We start from the raw sequence: 19,209 nt of genomic DNA, 5'->3' as shown, positions 1-19,209 counted from the left end.
GCCAATGGGCGTTGTGACTGTAGACTAGGTGAAGATGATGGTCGTTAACTAACTTGTCACTGAAGACTCATTTTTAAACTTAGTCGACAGTCCTGGTGGATGAAGCAGTCGACAAGGCACCTGTCGCCGACGGGACCTTCCAAGATCTGCTCTTTGACGATCTGTGCTTGAACGGCGTCAGCGATTTCCTTGCGGATGGAGGCAACCCACCAGCTGGTAGGCCAACCATTGACGGAGCCGGTGACTGACCCCTTCCAGAACCTGGTCCCGCAGCAATGGAAACACTTGACGAGGATGCAGATGGAGCATGGGATTTCTCCTTCTTTTGGATCTTGGCAGAAGAGGGATTGTCAAAGGACCTCAACCTCTTACTAGAGGGAGTCTGCTCAATGGACCTGCCGGTCCTAGAAGAGGACCGCGTCAACTACCTTTCATCCTTCCTCGATCCAAACCACTAACCTTTGGTGGCGATCCCGCTTGGCCTTCGACAAAAAAGACAGATGGAGCATCAATTCGTGTTGTGGTTGGGGTGAAGACAAATGCAGTTGAGGTGCCAGTCCTCGATGAAGAGGTTCTTCAGGCCGCAGCTGTCACAGACCCTGAAGAGGCTTTTCTTCGTGGCATCAGCCATGGTCGAGGTGTAGGCCCGGTTAGCCGGTTAGCGCCATAGGTTGGTTGCAGATCTAATGGTGGATTGAAGATCTTCGACGACAACGGTCCCCGCTGTCGGTCGTCGCCACGTGGCGTTAACGAAGAAGAGATGGAAGATGTCCTCATAAAACAGCAAAAAAACAGGAAAAACCTACACATTTTAAACAAGCAAAGCATGAGGACTCCCAACACTAGAAACGTGCAGTAAAAATGTTTAGATGGCCAGCAGGGGCGGAGCTTAGGACGAATGTCATTGTCTAGGAGCCGTATGACCCAAAGGACACAGCTAGGCTTTAGATGAGACTAGCAGTTTCAGTTTTGAAGCAAAGCTGCTTTCTTTTTACTGAGGATTTCCACCCTGACAACGGGGAATATTCATTATCATGTGAATCCAAGTAAGACCCCACATGCTGGAGAAGAGACATTTCTATAAGAAACAACCAAGAGAAAAAGACATTCTCTCGGTGTCATTTAAAGTTAGTTAACGTAGTGGATAGGTCAGTTAGCGTTAGTTTGGACTATGGGCATATTTATTTGGGACTTCCTGATGAATGACGAGCACCTTTAGTTCATTTAGATGGGCAGGGATATGTCCTAGCAGTAGTGAAAGTTAGGACTTATTTTATTAAACCGAAAACTGTCCTTAACTTGTCAGACTCCTAACCCGCCACAGCACTTTGCACTCTCGAGACCTGAAGGGGTTTGCTTAGGCTGGGGTTCAAGCGGGTTCATTGGAGACGATGGCCAACTGAGGGTGCCTCAGCATTACTCTCATTAAGTAGCTTATTGCAGTCCAATTTGTTCCCCTCCCCTATTGCTCAATCTCAGTACCTCTGTAGATCTGATGCTCAGAGGCTTCTACATCCATTTACACTACAATTTTTTAAGGTATTTGGGTTTAAATTGTTTGCAGGGCGAGCATGTCTGCTGCATGGTCCCTTGGAAGATTGCACTCCCAATAGGTGTCCTTCCCAGAGAACCTTGAATTGCATCTGGGACAGAATTGAAAAGGTGGGTCCTCCAATGGGAGAGAGTAATCCAGAGCAGCCAACCAGTATAGAAGTAGGAGGAAACTGAGCAATTTTCGACCTCATGTAATGGCAAGCTCCTAAACCTCAACTGTCCCTAATGCCCACCATGCAGCAGCCCAAATCAGTCAGAATTCTAAATTAATTCCCCGGTGCTGTTCAGCATTGAGAAATGCGAGTAGTAGAGCTCCCATTGTCAGCCTTCGCTCATTTGATCAAGTGATGGAGAAAAAAAATAAATCTGAGGAAGTTGGAATTTGAAGCATCATGGGAAAGACCCTGGTAACTCCCTATGACTTTGGAAGTAAACAACTCAATACTCTGGACCAAGTACTAGATGGAAGCCAATGCAAAGCATGAGCGCCTGCCTCTCTAAACGGACTCCGCGTCAGATACGAAAGTTCCATTGCTAATAACCTTTCACTTGCATGACTAATTTTGATGACATTTCCAAAACAAAAGTCAAGGGCCCACCAGACTGTTAAGTTTGGGAAAGATTCGTACAAAAGAATGAAAAGAAAAATATGAAGAATTATTAAGAAAGCAAAGAAGCCAAAGTGCAAAAACTGACCACATAACAGATCAGGCACGAAGCGTTGACTTAATTTCCGGGACAGGTTTGGGTTAATCCGTCCAGTCATTTTTAAAATATTTGATGGTGAATGGGGTGGGCCGCTTCTCCCAAAAATAGCTACATCTCCCATGGTGCTTTCCAGCAGAGAGACTTTTCAGAAATGAAAAGCAGTCTTTCTGCTTGATGCATGCGATTACTGGGGTAACACCAGGATAATGCGAAAAACTAAAATTGGTCAAAAAATGTATTTGGGGAGTAAAAAGGATGCAATTGCATTAGGCTAGAGGTGGGAGAGGGAAAAGAGTATACCATGTGAAATTGGTGAGTTGAGGATGGTCTGGGAAGCCAGCTACAGTTCAAACAACTTCAGATTATCAGGGGTGGGGAATACTGGGGGAATCTCGTAGATTCCCACGGTTACAACAGAAGACCCACTCAGATAAGAAAACGCGTCACACAAACAAAAGAGTGAAAATGGGAGAGGGCCAGGGAAGGAGCAGCTGAGGCAAGTGGGGGTGGGCACTTGGTGAGCGCCTGAAAGGACTGGGAAAAGTTTTTGATTTTCAGATTATCAGGGGAATACCGCAGGCATGTGAAGTTCATTTCTGCTGTGCTGCATGTGTAGTTCATAGCTATTAGTGGGGTAATCCTGCGAGATTTTTTTTTTTTAAACTTAAGTCATAACATCTACTCGGCAGGGGGTAATGGGTCTTTGCACCGTTGGCCATGGTCAAAGCCCATGGCTGGTGGGCCCCAAACAAACCTATTGGTGCAGAATGTACAGTGGGCACGGCCAAAGGCCAGGGCCAGTGGGCGCCTAAGAAATCTATTGGTGCAACATGTACAGCTGGCTTGGTGGACAGATTTCAGGACGTCACCCTAAATATAGTGAACAGGGGAACTCAGAGGTTAGCCAAACCTAATCAAGTTAAGTGTGGAGTGTCAAGGCTTGAGTCTCAGGAGAGGCGAGTGGGGAGCAGGGATCCACAATAAAATGAGTCCACACAGTGAAATACACAATGTTTCTGCTTAGACATTAAAGTACAAAAATACTGTTATAGGCCAAAAACCACTAGAAAAATGACTCAAGCGGGTAATACCATCACACAACACTCAGTTATAAAACATATATACAGTCACCTTTGGTTTGTAGAAAAACATACAATCCAGTTAAACACCTGAAAGGAAGGCAAGTAACTATGCAGTACGGAAAACCAGTTCACACGAAGGAAGACCCTAACTTTATAGATCCAATCCCAATGTTGAACTAGTTGGAATACCCAGTGTTGCCCATGTCCCGATTGAGTGGTGTCATGCGCCCTGGAGGATGTTGCTCCCGTTCTCTGGTTGGCAAGTCGTGCTGCGATTTGTTGCGTTTCAGAAGCTTGTAATCTTGATTTTTGCTTTACATCAGATGGCGCTTTGCCAAGGGATGTTCGTTTTTTGTGTGGCATGTTTCAGTCACTTAATGGCTTCAGGACAATTGAGAGTATGTCCATGAAAGATTGATTGTGCTCTCATCCCGTGAATGAGCTTAAGTAAACTGTAACCTTGCCATTTCCTATATTTGGAGTGGCGTGATAAAAACAAATTAAGTTTTTTTATTAATTCCCTTTAAAAATGCTTTAATAAACAGTTTTTGAACTGTATACAGTAGTAACACATTTTAAAGGAATAAATAACAAACATTTTGCATCAGACACTTTTCCAAATTTTGCCTCCTAGTACCTACTGTAGTGAACCGGGGTGAGCATCATTAAATGAGGGTGCCTATGGAGTACATTTTTTGCATACAGACAGACTACGATCTTGCCCCAGACAAAAGAGGAAACCATGCAAAATGTAGACGTGGGTTCAACGGTGTGGATTTGTATAGCCAGACAAACATACACACATACATACATTCAGCTTTATATATTAAGATGGGACCTTGTCCCCCAACAGTCACAAAGTTCCTTCTAGGTGAGGGGGCAAAGGTAGGAAGAGTTATTGTGGAAGAATTCAAGGATTTCACAGGCAAATAGATACTTTTTCTATCTCTTACAACAGCTTTTAAATCAAATGTTAAAGTGAAGGAATGAATAAATTAAAGTTATTAACAAAGTGTTTTATAGGGGAGATGGGGATGGTTGGAACTATTGATATTACTTACCACCCATACTTTTCTCAAATGACTTGGCCTGTCGATGAGTCGTTGGAGGTAGGTTTTCCCACAGTTGGATCCAGTAAAAGATGCCCAAGAGCTTTGGGTGCAAGGAAGATTATAGTCGGGTCTACAAGCTGAATGCAATCCTTTCCAAAGTAGTAATGCAGCAGGCAGAAGGAGGCCAGTTCAAGAGACAGTCGGCGCACACATGCAACAGCAGGCATCTCTCCAGTTGTGAAAGAAGACCGCCTTCCACGACAGGATGCCTTGATTCTGGGAAACAAACTTGGCAGGAAGGCTACTTGTAGGACGAGCTGGCACCTCCAAAGTTCCAAGCAAAAACGCAGAGCGGCAACAACTCTGGTGTGGAAGCCCAAATCAGAGCTTGTAGGCTCGAAGCTGCAGGAACGCGAGAAGACGTCGTGACTGATTGGTCCCGCCAGTCCAAGGGGTGAAACACAGCAGAGGGCCTTCTCAGATCAGGTAGTTCAGGAGGGATTCACCGGGACAGTTATAGCAAAGGATGCCAGGTCTCTTCAGGAGTCATCCCCCAGGTCTTCAGTCCGCTGCACAGTTATACAGGATACTTGGCTTTGTTGCTGATCTCCTGAAATGGCTGCAGTAGTACTCTTTTTTTTAACTTTATTTTTGGAGTTAACATACATAAACACATTTGCACTAACAGGGTGCAATCGTAACTTTTACGCCGTTCAGTATTCTCTGCTCTGATTCCCCCAACCCATGATGGTTATTGTAAAGACTATTATTGCTATCTTGTCCTCTTATCACAATACGCCTCACGCGGTTCCGCTAATGGGTTCTTGCCTACTCTTTGTTTATGGGGACTGTATTTGAGAGTCTGAGGCATCCAAGTTGGAAAGTTGATATGCAATGTAGGGACCCCAGATGTCGGGGGGGGGGGGGGGGGGGGGGTCGTGCATGAAGGGGTAGTGTTCGTAGAAATTCAGTATTCATGTCTTGACAATACAAAATGTCTTTTTTCCAGGCTGCCAGCGTGGGGGCTGGGCCCTGACCCCCATGTCATAGCTATCCTCCTCCGCGCCAACACCAGGAGAAGAGCTGCGAGTTTCCTCGATGAGGGCTGCATATATTTGGTCTCACTTAGGAGGGCTACCGTCAGGAGTGGTGACAGCTCCTCTCCTATTATAGCAGCTATTGTTTGCAGTACTGGAGTCCAGAATTGGGATACCTCGGGGCAGTTCCAGGCGAGGTGGAAAAAGTCCACGGCCACAGTGCCACATCGTTCCGGATGTCGTCTGTTTTTTAGCAGGGGTATAGTAGGTTTGGTGCACAAAGTTAAAACGCACTTGCTTGAATCGTGTGCTTATAGTAACTCTGAGTTTGGCAGAGGATGTAAGCCCAGTCTTCTTCAGGTATTGTAGCTTGGATGGCTGTTTCACCATCTTAGTTTCATTCGGGAGTCGATGGTTACAGTGTCTGTTAGTAAAGGCTTACATATCATTGACACTAGTCTCCCCTCTCCCTTAGCCTGGATTGCATTACGTAATAGGTCCCATGACGCTGGCTGTTGGGGGAATGATGGGAACAAGGACTGCAAGGTATAACGTAACCTGAAGTAGATGAATGTGTCGAGTTATGAATTACCTCCTCTCTCTTTAGCTATCTGTGGAGTTATGAATGTGCCCTCAGGGAAGAGGTCACCAAGAGATTGGAGATTGACTTTGTTAAGCCAGAGGACATACTTTTTCAGCTGTCAGGGGGATATCTGGGATAAATTTAATTGGCAGCAAGGGGGAGAATCTTGTGTACATCGTATTTCTGTGCCATTTTCTTCCAAATAGTGTAGGTGGACAGGACAGTGTTCATCTTGTTGTGTGGTACTGGAATGTGGCTAATAATGACAGCTCTTAGTAGGTTAGGGTATAGGAGTGCCCGTTCAACCTGTACGTGCGGTCGGATAAAGTGTGTTGTGTACCAGTGACTTAGAAATTGTGCCTGGGCTGCACACTAGTATCTCTATATCTGGGAGTGTAAGGCCGCCCCGTGACGTTGGTAGTATAATGTTGCATGGGTTACCCTTGCTGGTTTCCCCGCCCACAGTAGTTCCAGAATAAGGCTTTTAACTTTTTGGAAGAAGGACCGTGGTAGGAGTAGTGGTATATTTGTGAATAAATAAAGGAGTTTGGGGAGAATCACCATTTTGATCAGTGAGGCTCTGCCCCAGAGTGTTAGTGGGAGGGACTTCAAACTGTGAACGCGTTCCTGGAGAGAACCCATCGTTGTCACATAGTTGTTTTTATATATATCGCTGTGATTAAGGGACATATAAATACCCAGGTACCGGACCTGGGAATTTTCCCCATTTAAAACCGTGGTTGTCTGGGAACTTAGAGGTGCTCGGTGTCAGGGGGAATATCACTGATTTAGAATGGTTGGTCTTAAGGCCGGAGATATTGCTAAACTTAATCACTTCTCGCATTATCAGGTTGAGGTTAGTTTGGGGATCATTGACAAATAGGAGGACATCGTCAGCATATAGGGAGACCACTCATTTATGGGGTCCCAGAGTAAGGACTCTGAGGAGTTGGTGGGATCGCAACCTTGAAGCTAGGGGTTCCATTATCAAGGCGAAAATTAGGGTTGATAGGGGACAGCCTTGTCTGGTACTGCATTCTAATCTGATACTGGGGGATTTCGTATTGCCTAAGGTAATGTAGGAGCGCGGGTCATTGTAAAGCAGCAAGACTAGTTTGATAAAGAAGTTCCCGAGTCCCATTTGTTTGAGTGTTGTGAAATGGTAAGGCCATTCGATAGAGTCGAAGGCCTTTCGGCGTCGAGTAGGACAGCTATTGCTTGCTGTGCTGGATCGAGTGCTTCTATGACGCTGAATAGCCTCCTGATGCCATAGGTTGTGCTGCGCCCAGGAATAAGAGGGAGTAGCCGTGCCACTAGGATTTTAGCCAGAATCTTATTGTCAAGGTTGATCAGGGAAATCGGCCTGTAGGAGGCGCAGTCTTCCGGGGGTTTACCTGCCTTATGTAACAGGATCACATTGGCTTTGCGTAGTGTGGGTGGGAGACTCCCCCGATCTAGGGCCTCTTCGTAGACGTGAGCAGTAATGGGGCTATGGTGGCTGCGAAAGCTTTGTAAAATTCCCCTGTAAGGCCATCAGGGCCCGGTGCTTTGGTGTTTGGGAGATTTTTGATTGCTTCCAGAATTTCTTCTAGCGATATAGGTGCATTTAGAGGTTCACGGAGTTCGCCGGCCACCCAATATAGTTTGGTATGGTTAAGGAAGTTTTGTAGTACCTCAGGATACGTGGTGTTTTTGGAGCTATATAGGTCTTGATAGAAGTTACAAAACATGTTAACTGTCTCTTTTTCCTGTGTAAACTAGGGTTCCCTGTGTATCCCAAAAACGTTCCACACGGGTAGTTTTTTTTTAATCAATTGTTATTAAGTGGGCTAGTAGCGCCCCAGGTTTCTGGCCCTCACCGTATTGACAGATCTGCTGTCTGCACCCTAGGAACTTCAGCTCATAATCGGCCGTTTCTTTAAACCTCAGCAGTTCTTTTAGGTCAGGTTGGGTTTGCGGATCATTGGAGGTGGCGCTTTTGAGTTCGAGCTCTTTTAGATGTTCACTGCTTGCCAGTTCTAGTCCTATCAGTTTCAAGATACCATTCTCTTCTGCCATGCACACTCCACGTATATAGCATTTTAGTGTTTCCCACAAAGTGCCAGCAGAGCTGACAGTTTTGATTTACCTCAAGGAATGACGTAATTTCCTGTTGTAGTTCTGCTGAACACATGGTCCGATAGCGATCCTGGCTTGAATCTCCAGTTGAGTATTGGTGTTTTAGTGCTAGGTAGAATGTATTCAAGTGTCACCATCGAATGGTTGGAGAAGGATCTTGGGAGGATTTGACCAAGTCCCCAACAAAATGGGCTACGGGCTGACACCATAATATAGTCAATGCGCGAGCTGGTGTTATGGATGGCTGAGTGGAACGTGTATTCTCTTGCGTCTTGGTTGGAGTATCTCCATATGTCAATCAGGTCGAATGCTTGGCAGATTTCTTTAACCTGGAGACTTGCCTTGGAGGGCCTACCAGATGGGTTGTGTGATTTGTCTATCTGGGGGTCCATTGGTGTATTAAGATCCGCTCCCCAGATGATTGTCGCTGAACTAATTACTCCCAAATGTGACATGACCCCGTTGAAATTATTCAGCCCATCCGTACTGGGGGCGTACAAGTTCACTAGGGCTATTTCCTTCCCCGCGAGGATCCCTCTCACCAGTAAAGCTCTTCCCGCTGTCTCTTTGATTCGATCAGACTGAAGTTGGCCTTCTTGTCAATTAAGATGGCAACCCCTCTTGCATAGGATGAGTATGACGAGAAGTACCTCTGGCATCCCCAAGACCAGGCCCAGTGTTTCGATTCCAGCAGGAGATGGGTCTCTTGCAGCATGGCCACGCTGATTGTGTCTCTTGAGGTATTGGAGGAGCCTCCTGGTTTTTGCTGGTTGATTGCCACCCCGGATGTTCCAGGTGGCTACTTTAAACTGTTCTAAGGGATGATGAGTGGATGGTTGGTGACTGTCTTATCGCGGACTGCGGGTTTCGGTGGAATCACGGCCATTTGTGAGGAGCCGTCGGTTCTTATGGTCGTTATGGGGGTCTGTGGCGTATCGATGGAGAATAGGTGAACTGTTGATGGCGTCTTCATGCAACTGTTGTCCCTCCCCTGTGTAGGCAACCCCCAAATGGTCCACGATAATCCCCCCCCTTATAAACAATAAAGTTAACATTGCTGTGCTTGGGGCACTAGTAGCCTTCCAAAGGGGCGGTGGGGTGGTACAGGGGGGAATGGCTCCCCTAATTTGTATGATAGTGTTTCGGTGGTTGTTATCTTTTGGTAGCAGTAGTGACCTAGTTCAAACTTCACACGCTGCTCGAGAGGTGGTTTATGGTGGGTCCCTCCTTATCCGGTCTCTGCGTTGTGGCCTCGCGTTGTTGGAGGCAGGTTTGCAGCCGGCTCGATCTAGGTAGTCATTGGCTTCCTCAGGTGTGTTGAAAAATTTTACTTTAACGTCATCCTGGATGCGAAGTTTTGCGGGAAAGAGCATGGAGTACACTATTTGATTGTCCTGTAGTCGGCGTTTGACGGCTGTCTATGACCACCTTTGTGCTTGGACAGCTGGGGAAAAGTTTGGAAAGAATTGGATGTGGTCTCCCTCATATTGGCGGTCTCCTTTTTCTCTGGCAGCCCTGAGTATCGCGTCGCAGTCCTTGTAATTTAAGAGCTTTGATACGATCGGGCGTGGGTTTGCTCCTGGAATTGGTTTATTATTGGGAACCCTGTGTGCCCTTTCGATAACAAACAATTGGGAGAGGGTCTCAGTTACAAATAGTTCCATGCAGATCTTTTCAACGTACTCCTCCATTTTGATTCTAAGCTGTTGCTCTCTAACCCCGATGATTCTGATATTTCTGCAAGAGCGCCCTTCTAAATCTTAATTCTTGGCGCACACTACTTTCATTTGAGTCTCTAGCGAAGATACTCTCAAGGTCAGAGGTGTGGCACAATTGTCTGGGTCTGACACGCACTGTTCAACTGCATCCAGCCTATCCACTTGTTTGTCCAGACGATGCTGAAGTTGGTCGACCTTCGAGGACAGTGTGTCCAGTTTGCTTTCCAAACCTCCAATTCCAGCTTTCAGGTCTAGCAGGATTTCCTTGATGTCAGAGTTCTGAGATTGCTCTTCTACTTGAGACACCTTGTATAGTTGACACTGGTCTACTGTTGGGCTTGGTTGATTTGGTGGAGGAGCCAGCTTGGACATTTAGTTTCCTCTGGGACCTGTTGGTTTTTCTCATGGTCAGCTTCGAGGTGATTGCTGCTGGTATGTAGTCGCCAACTATTTAGAGTGTTGATGGTAATACCCTGGTGGGGTCGACAGCGTATGGTGTTCTTCACCAGTGTTGAGGGCGACTTGTAAGGTCTGGCTGCTGGCTATTGTAGGTTTTGATTGGTCTGTGCTTGGGTCAGGCCCGGAGTCCGAGCAGGACTTTTGCCACTGGTACGCACAGACTTGGGACTCCTGGGAGGGTTGTTTCTCAAAATGTGCACCTTCAGAGTGCCGCTGCCCGGGGATTTTGGGAGGGTCGTAACCTTGTTAGCTGGCTCTGTCAGCAGACGTTGCTTATGTGGAACCCGCAATGATTCTGTTGAGGTGTAAGTTTTAGTTCCAAGGCGGAGGGATCCGCTTCCAGCCCTATGAGGGTCCGGTATGGCTGGGACTATAGCTTTCTTCCCTTGTTTGGACTGTTACACAGTGATGCAGTACGGTAGGGCAAGTTTCCAGGTGGAGCAACGTTGGTTCTGGCTGCTATGGTTGCTGTCCGGGGCCAGGAGCAGCTGCTGCGACGCATATGGGGACTGAGCTTGGTGCGGGGTGGCTGTACGCTCTGGTCTTGCCGCCCGTGCGCACCGCTTTAATCTGGGAGGCAGGGGAGCGGTACGTGGCTTGTCGTGCACTTTGGTCATGGAGGTATGGGGGGAGTGGCCCTCCGCCGCCTGAAGATCTGCGTTTTGTCCCTTCAGGGTAGTATTCCCTGTAGCATGCTGTTGAGGTCTCACGTGTGGTAGCTTTTACCCCAGGGAGAGGGCCGGCGCCGGCCAAAGTGGAGCGCGTTCCTGTATCTGCAGGTAGTTATAAATGTCACACGGGCGGGCCGGGGTGTTTATAAAGTCGACTGTCGATTGCGGGCCGGCTAAAAGAGCGAGCGTGCGCCTATGGAGCCGCGCACGCCGTGGAACGCTCTTACCTAGTCTTCATTGGAGGCTCGCCCGTGGGCAACAGTGCTGCTTCTCCACTCCACGACGGGCCGGCGGGCGGGGCCTGCCGCAGCGACAGGAGTGCCCGTGTCCCAGTCCCCCTGGGCGCTTGGGCTGCGTTTGTTCTTCCGCTGTGCTGTCGCGGCCCGGAACCCTCGGCGAGTCGTCCTCAGCGTCTGCCAGCCCCCCCCCTACTTCCAACGCCGGCTCAACCTCTTGTAGGCACCTCTTCCGATGGCCACCCATCGCGCGCGCCGTCAGCGCGGCCCTTGCCAGCGAGGACTCCTGGGCAGCGCGGGCTGTTAGGCCCCCGTTGGCAGCGTTGCTGGTGTGGATGTCTTGGCCGTCAGCTGCAATAATGGGCACGGTGTGGCTGGCAGCATACCCCACAGACCCCCAGCAGCAAAAGCAGTTGGGATGTTTACCGGAGATATGTCGATTTTACAGGATTTATTGGGAGTTGCACGGAGCTCTTTAGGGAGCCGCCATCTTGGTCGGCCCTCTAGCGCCCTCTCTCCTGCAGTAGTACTCTTATCCTAAATTCAGGTGAGTGATCAAACTCGCCCCTCAAATAGCAAGGATATGCACCACTTAGTCAGCAGTGGTCCATTTTGGGTTTTACTCATCCATGCACACTAGACTTTCAGGCACCAGTTTGTGGACTGGGACCAGACAGTCCCACCCACTTCCTGTGTCCACAGAAATGGCAGGCACTAGCCTCCAAAACAGCAGCTTGCCCGGGCAAATGCATGACCATAATAGGGATTTCCTGACCTGACAAGGCAGGAAGGCAAAGAAACAATATGGCTAAAGAACAAGCGACAAACCTTGTGACATGGCCATTTTTGGGCACTAGCCATGTTAAGCAGCCAAACGCGGTAAACATTTATGTGCACACTAAAAACACTGCAAAAATGGTAAACATGTATCAGTTGCCAGCTTGTCTTTAAGCACATATAGAAGTAACCAAAAATCCCAGTGTAAGAAGTCTTAGACGATACAAAAGTAAACCCATGCACTGAATTAGAAGATGCTGTCTGCACTGTCAGAAAAGTTACCAAAACGGTAAACAGTAAAAGACAAAAGGGAAACAGTTTCCCAGTACTGAAAGTCTGCGGGACTGACCAGTTTCCCCCCTGACAAAACGAGCAAAAAGGCAAGACAAGTGAAGCCGGCTTCACTTCTCTGTAAAAAGTCAGCACAGGTCAAAAAACAAAAAGCAAAATGTTTGGGGGTCCATAGAATATGGAGGAAAAGTTGCCTAAACCGCCACTGCTAAAGTCCATGGCTAGTGGGCCCCAAAGAAACTTTAATGCAAAATGTACAGTGGCCCCAATGAAACTATAGTTTAATATCCTTGAAATCCTGTGATGCCATCATTGTGGCAATACTCTGCGCAAAGTTAATGGGGACTTGCTTCAAATGTGTGCTGAATTTCAAGGATTTTGTTGCGTTAAATCTTATCTCCTTAATTCAAAGTTTTTTTTCTCCATTGAATATACAACACACACTGACTCAGCTAGATAATCTACTTAGCCAAGTGGCGTGCCTCTCTCGCCTGAAGGTACTCCTTGCTTTTTTGGTAACCAACAAGGTATTTGGTGCAATATTTAATCACTAAACGCGTTTTAACTCGCCTCCGCCTTCTAACTTGTAGTAGTCATGAGTATTGCAAGATTCAGGACTTCAAGCTGCTATAAAACCTTTATTCATATAGATGCGTGCAGTATCCAGGCTTCGTACTGCAGAAATTTCACAGATTTTATGTACCATGCTTTTTCTCACTGAATGTTTGTCACACAATACAGGGGTTGTTTGGGGAGAGGTTTAGACGAGTAATATGCAATAGTGAGTGGAGGTCTCCTACAACCCCCCCCCCAGCGCCTTGTGGTAAAAAAGTTAAACAATTTCAGTAAAAAATACCTGTGAATTTTCTGCTGCAATAGACTAAAACACCATGACCAATGGACAGCGTGGCAACAAACGGTGGAAACCACACTTGCAGTGATGCAGCCAAATGGCTGGTTGTCCCTTCAATTATGATTTAAAAAACAAAAATCAAAGTACGTCGTGGGCTTTAAGATCCTTGCAACCTGATCGCTCAGCGCATAGTCCAACTAGCGAGTCTCCCCTGCCCCAGCTCCAATCACTTTGGAAGAGGTATTTTCGGAAATGTATCTTTTCTTAGGAATTTGTTCCAGGACACAGAATGTCCAAAATAGTCACTGCATGCAATAAAGTCGTGCTTGAGCTCCTCCTAGTGCACCACTGGATCTAATTAGGGTGGAGTATGCCTTTAGCTTGAGTGAAGACCCTTCGATGTGTCATGTGAACCCAGCTAACCTATGACTAATACGTATATCAATTATTTCAGGACTCATGTGTTCTACTCCTGGTCATAATGTTCTCACTTTGTTAAAACGTTGTCATATGATCATTTATTATGCTTAGGCTCGTAAATGAACACTTATGCCTATTATGGTATTATGTGATCACATTCAATTTCATTTCTTGTCAAGACGATTAAGTATTCAACTGTGTATAATAGTACTGGCTGATATTAGTCTGTTTTAGAACATTCACATTACGTGTCTTAAATAGGGACTTTTTCAATGATGTGTAATCTCCAGAATGTGTATCATTTCAATATGTGATCTTAAATAGTAACAACAATTCTGCATCAACTAATTTCTCTGCATTGAGTATCAATTCCATTGTGAACCGCTTGGAACTTGTAACACCAATGATATACATTGTTTCACCTCTACATTTTTCCATGTTGCATCAAGTCAATTATGAACATTTATGTACATGTACACGGCAGTTATGCTGGCAACTCTGAAATTTGTTGCCCAATACACTGGTAAGTGTCCGATATTCCTATGCCATTACTGAGCTGGTCATGTATGGAACAATTGTCTTGCTTGTAATACATTTTGGGCGTTTCAAAGGAATTAGATTAGATTGTTGGGAGTTTCTATGGAAGTGATTTTATTTGGCTCACTGTCCTAGATCACCAATCGTTATTTGATGGAGTTGGGTTTGTATTGAATTTTTAGTATTTTTCATTTTCTCTGAACTGTTGAATTGAGTTTAGGAATTGAAGGTGTGAAGAATTAATGCGGTCTGTCTGAGATTGAGCAATGCAAAGATGGAAGTAGCATCATTTTATTTTAGTAATGAATTATGATATGTTTTGTCTTGTGTTAAGGTCTATTTAGGCCATGTGACACGTAAAATAATAACATTCACAAATTTGTCTGATCAATTGGTGTGTTGGTTAAGAATTTTTCCACTAATTAGCCAACATGTGTTATCTATTGGAGGCTTTTTCAAGGCTGCAGCGATTGTGGTGTGAACTTAGTTTACTTGGGTTTGATAATATGAAATGAGACGAGTATATAAGCTGAATATTAAATCCATCGATTGGTATGAAATCATACAATTATTAGTCTTAGGTGCTTCCCCACATATGGATTATTTGGGTACAACAGCATACAATAAATCCAATTTGAAAGAAAAAGGGGGAAAAATATAAAACGACGAGATCAGAAAACCCTAGTTAATATTTTATTTTAAAGATTCCAAGAGAAACATTTTTTATAATGTCAAACAATTATTCAAGAAATGATTCTTACTGCTATTCTATATATTCTTGAGCAGTGGACCATTATTATGATTAATGCAGTCCTAATTATTGTCCACAGGATTGAGGGAAAGAGCACAATTAGAGATGTTACACTAATTTCTTACTCAGGACTGCATAACGCGAATCAGGACGCAGGAAGGCACCCAAGACCGTTATTTGCAGTAAGAATCAATTCTTGAATATTTTCTTTCCTGACATTATTTAAAAACTGTTTCTCTTGCAGCATATTATAGGATGTTAGTAATATGTCTGCATTTAATATAAATTATCCAAGCTTATCAAATAGTGTTGCTTATTTCCTCCCCCAAATCCCTTTTCCATTTCCATCTGGATATATTGTACCCCACTGTAATCGAATAATTAGGATTTGGGGGAAGCACCAAAGACTGATATTTGCATGATTTCACACCAGTCAATGGATTCAATTAGAAGGTCATATACATTGATTTCATCAACCCTGAGAAAACCAAGATGTTAGGCAAGAGTGTATGCAGTACCCTTTAGGTGCACTACAACAACCCTGACCTCCTGGCAATAGGAGCCCAACCTTTGGTATAAGCTTGTACTACACAGGTTGATAGCGTGTTGAGCAGCCAGGCTTATCTCAAGAGGGGTCAATGTGAGCTGTAGGGGAGTTACACAGATTCACAGAGACTAGTGTTCAAATAAACACTTACATACAAGGTTCCCTGAATAAACAATTATTAATCAGTTAGAATAAGCCTTCTTCAGAAGGGAGCAATATAAAAACAACACAAATACACTTCAAAACTACACACTCTTAGTTTCTAAATCAGTAAAGATCCTTTTGGGATGGCCCACAGTAACAACCTACACCCTCAGGGGACTTCAATAGTTAGTGTGCTGGGGACATTAATATCTTACTGTTTGCATTTAGAATACTCTTAGAACTTGGCCAAAGGAAAAGGTTATTAGAACAAACAAGAGACCACAAATATTCTTAAGCAGGCAAATACTTTTGTGTCCCCTAAGCAGAGTCATTCAGTATAACAGGTTAAGCCAAAGTCAATGGGCAAAAGTCTTATATGGGCTGAAGCACTCCTGGTAGGTAAGCAGAAAAAGTCTTTTCTTCAAAGACTTCTAAAACATTGTGCAAAGAAGAATCACTGTAGGGCCACAAGCTGTTTAGGCTTGTGAGTAGTAGAAGATGCAAGCAACTACAACAGGAGGTAAGTTCTCCCATACTTTACAGTACTTTTGGATTGAAGAAAAAGTTCAGCAGATGACTCCCGTTCCTGTGCAGCTCTGCAGATCTCACTATTCCTGGGCCTCAGTTGTGGGGACAAGAGGGAAGACTTCTGGGGACTCCTGCACTGCAATGGGATGGTCACCGAGCGCAACCGGCCATATTTCCAACTTCAGTTTTTCAGCTCCTCGAAACTACCGCAAATAGTAACACCACGGTTTCTGGCTGTCGAGATAGACTTTCCTTGCTTCTGGGGTCTCGCACTCTGTTGAGGGGTCTCAGACTCGGTCAGTCCTGCTTCCTGGGAATCCGGAGGATCTTTCTGGATCGCTTGGCAAACTTAAAAGCAACGCACACATTGGTGTTCCTCTCCCTTGTGTTTGTTTCCAGCAGCAACTCTGGAAATTCACCCAGCTCCGAGAGAATGTCCAGGTGGCTTACTTTGGAGTCGATTGGTTCCACCAACCCTAAAGGGAGAAGTCTTTCTTGCAGGGGCTTCTCGGTCGATACAAATTAAATTTGGAGTTTCAGCACAGCAGCAGGGCTTCACCGGGCAAACTAACGGTCCAGGAGTTGCAGCAAGCGTCCTTTTCAAGTTCTTCTTCGTTCCTTCGTCCAGTGGTCGACTGCCTTCCAAGCCAAAAGCCTCGCCTTTTATTCAATTCAATCCCATTCATTCCAGCCTAGCTGTCAGTCACCCAGCAGGGTGGCTGTCCTTGTCGGACAGTCAGCCGGCTCATCACTACAGAGTGCATTCGGGTCTCCTAGAAGACTAAGCACAGGGGGTTCAGGGAGCTCCCTCACTTCCTGCCCCACCAGACACCCTGCAGCCAGAGGCGGGCTTCACTCGTGAATCCCACCAAAGGCAAAGTGAACAAAGGGACTAAACCTGGTTTGGCGCGCAGAGTAAATCTCAAGAAGGACCTTTCCACAAAGAAATGGCGAAAAAAAGAAGAACGGGCCATTTTGACAAAAATGGCACCCTTTCATGCTTTACTGCAGCTGCGAACGCAGCCCGAGGCAAATGCACACCACAGTAGTTAAAGTAAACCACTGCCACCAGCCATTCAGTGAGGAAAGGTTAACAAAATAGTTACATGAGAAAGGGGATACTAAGTAACCCCTCCAGCCCCCTATTGTAAGATCGTGTGTGCTGGGTCTAGAAAGTTACAAATGTAAGTAAAGTCAATTTCACTTTACTGCTCTTGGAAACAGTAATTTATCCAAGAGAAAGTATTGAAACCTTTGGGAAATCTGGAAGACTTCCCTGTGCCACTGCATTGAAGGTGCTGTGTGACACAATGTAAAAGATGATTCCTATGGAGTTTGTCAGACTCCACAACCAAAAGAAACAAAGTTCAGAAATCCCATTAAAATACATGAGTGGGAAAAAGGGTCTCACTCTCCAGGTAAAAAACACAACAAAAAAAATCAGGTCCTCAAAATCCAGCAAAGTTGTTGGGGGTCTCTAAGGTGGAGGGAATTAGCACATTTCTGAGAATTCTACCCAACCCAAGATCACACCAAAATCACAGCAGCCTTGAAAATGCCTCCAATAGGCGAAACCAGTGTTGGCTAATTACTAGTATTTGAAAAATTCTTACCCAACACACCAATTGATCAGAAACATTTGTCAGAGTTAAAAGCATGATAAATGCGGTGTACATGTACACACATGTTCATAATTTACTTTATATGGAATAATGTGGAGGGAAACATAATTCATATCATTGATGTTTCAAGCTCCAAGTGGTTCACAATAGAATTGATAACCATGCAGAGAAATATGTTGAAACCACATTTTTGATATTACTATTAAAGATTAAATATTGAAATGATACACATACTTGATTAAGTCACTGTTTAATTCAAGTAATGTGAATGTTCTAAAACAGAATAACATGAGACAATACTCTTATAGATAGTTGAATACTTAATCATGTCTTCAATAAGAAATTAAATTGCATATCACATAATGCAAGAATAAGCAAAAGTTTATTTACTTAAGCATAATAAAAGATCATATGACAACTTTTTTTTTAATAAAGTGACATAACTAGGAGTAGAGCACATGAGTCTTGGAATAATTGATACATACAAAATATGCATGCATTAAATGACTATTAAAATGCATGTTAATGTGTGCACTGTAAACTGCACAATTGCAAGTTAAATATGCAATAGGATCAGTATCTCATACAATAGGTATCCTGTGAAATGATATGTAGCAGGCAAATCCAGAGGCATAGATATCCTGCAAACCACTGAAAACAGGCTACCCCTTTCCAAATCTGAAAGTGCCCACAGGACTGTGCCACGTGCCGAGCAAGAAGTGTTCACTTTATAAATGGTTTAGTAGGAATTCGTGAACGTAAAAAAAGTTAAATTTTACCAGTTGATGTGGATGGCTGTGCCTCATCACTGCCATTAGTCACATTTTTGGCAGGTTCTTCTAATGGCTTTGGAGCAGCTTTTTCAGGGGCCTCCCCAACAACTTCAAATTCTACGTCCTTTGCCAACTCTTCACTGAAAAGGAAAGGTTGGGTAAAACACGTCACTGGAAACTTCAAATAACGTATCACTCAACGTGATGAACCGGGTTAAAACATTCATGGTTCAAACTTTAAAATGCAAGCAAGGAATCACTCCCTTGCCATTTCATGAAGTGGATGCAGAACCTATTTGAGCACAACCATTTACTATATTATAGCATTTGTGAAGCGAGATGATTAAAGGGTTTGCAATAATAATTATTATTACATGGGTGTGGCATCTTTCCTAGTCAATGACAGGGCTTTAAATGTGGGCATTTACTTCTCATATGGTCTGCAATTTCAGCACCTTATCAGATAGAGGATCCTTCAGCTCTGTACCCCCAGATGTCTGCAACTTAACTTATTGTGTTAGCCACCTCCGATGGCTACCCAATGTGTTGGGGTGTTTTACAATAGTCCACCAATAACCTGTGAACACTAACACTTGGGACACAGGGCTCCAACTCGTAGTACAGGCCTGGACCACACATGTTTTGTTAGTAGCAATGGCTGAGCAACCAGGCTTATCTAAGAGTGATAAAGGGCTTTAGGCAGTACAAAGAACTTAAAGTATACGCATAAGCCAAAGAAACACCTACA

General features: G+C 44.8%; 1 protein-coding gene across 2 annotated transcripts in view; it reads right to left on the bottom strand.

Annotated features, from left to right (window-relative positions):
* Positions 1–19,209, bottom strand: part of UBA2 (ubiquitin like modifier activating enzyme 2) — a 470,118-nt gene that overhangs the window by 96,117 nt on the left and 354,792 nt on the right. For both annotated transcript variants that reach the window (XM_069607094.1, XM_069607095.1), the window contains one exon: positions 18,468–18,601. In XM_069607094.1, coding sequence (XP_069463195.1) covers positions 18,468–18,601 — 134 coding nt within the window. The remainder of the gene's footprint in view (positions 1–18,467; positions 18,602–19,209) is intronic.

This window comes from Ambystoma mexicanum, chromosome 1p, assembly GCF_040938575.1.
Source record: "Ambystoma mexicanum isolate Mex_15411 chromosome 1p, UKY_AmexF1_1, whole genome shotgun sequence".
Taxonomy (NCBI): Eukaryota; Metazoa; Chordata; class Amphibia; order Caudata; family Ambystomatidae; genus Ambystoma; species Ambystoma mexicanum.
Note: the sequence above shows the minus strand (reverse complement) of the source record. Positions and strands in the feature narration are given on the sequence as shown.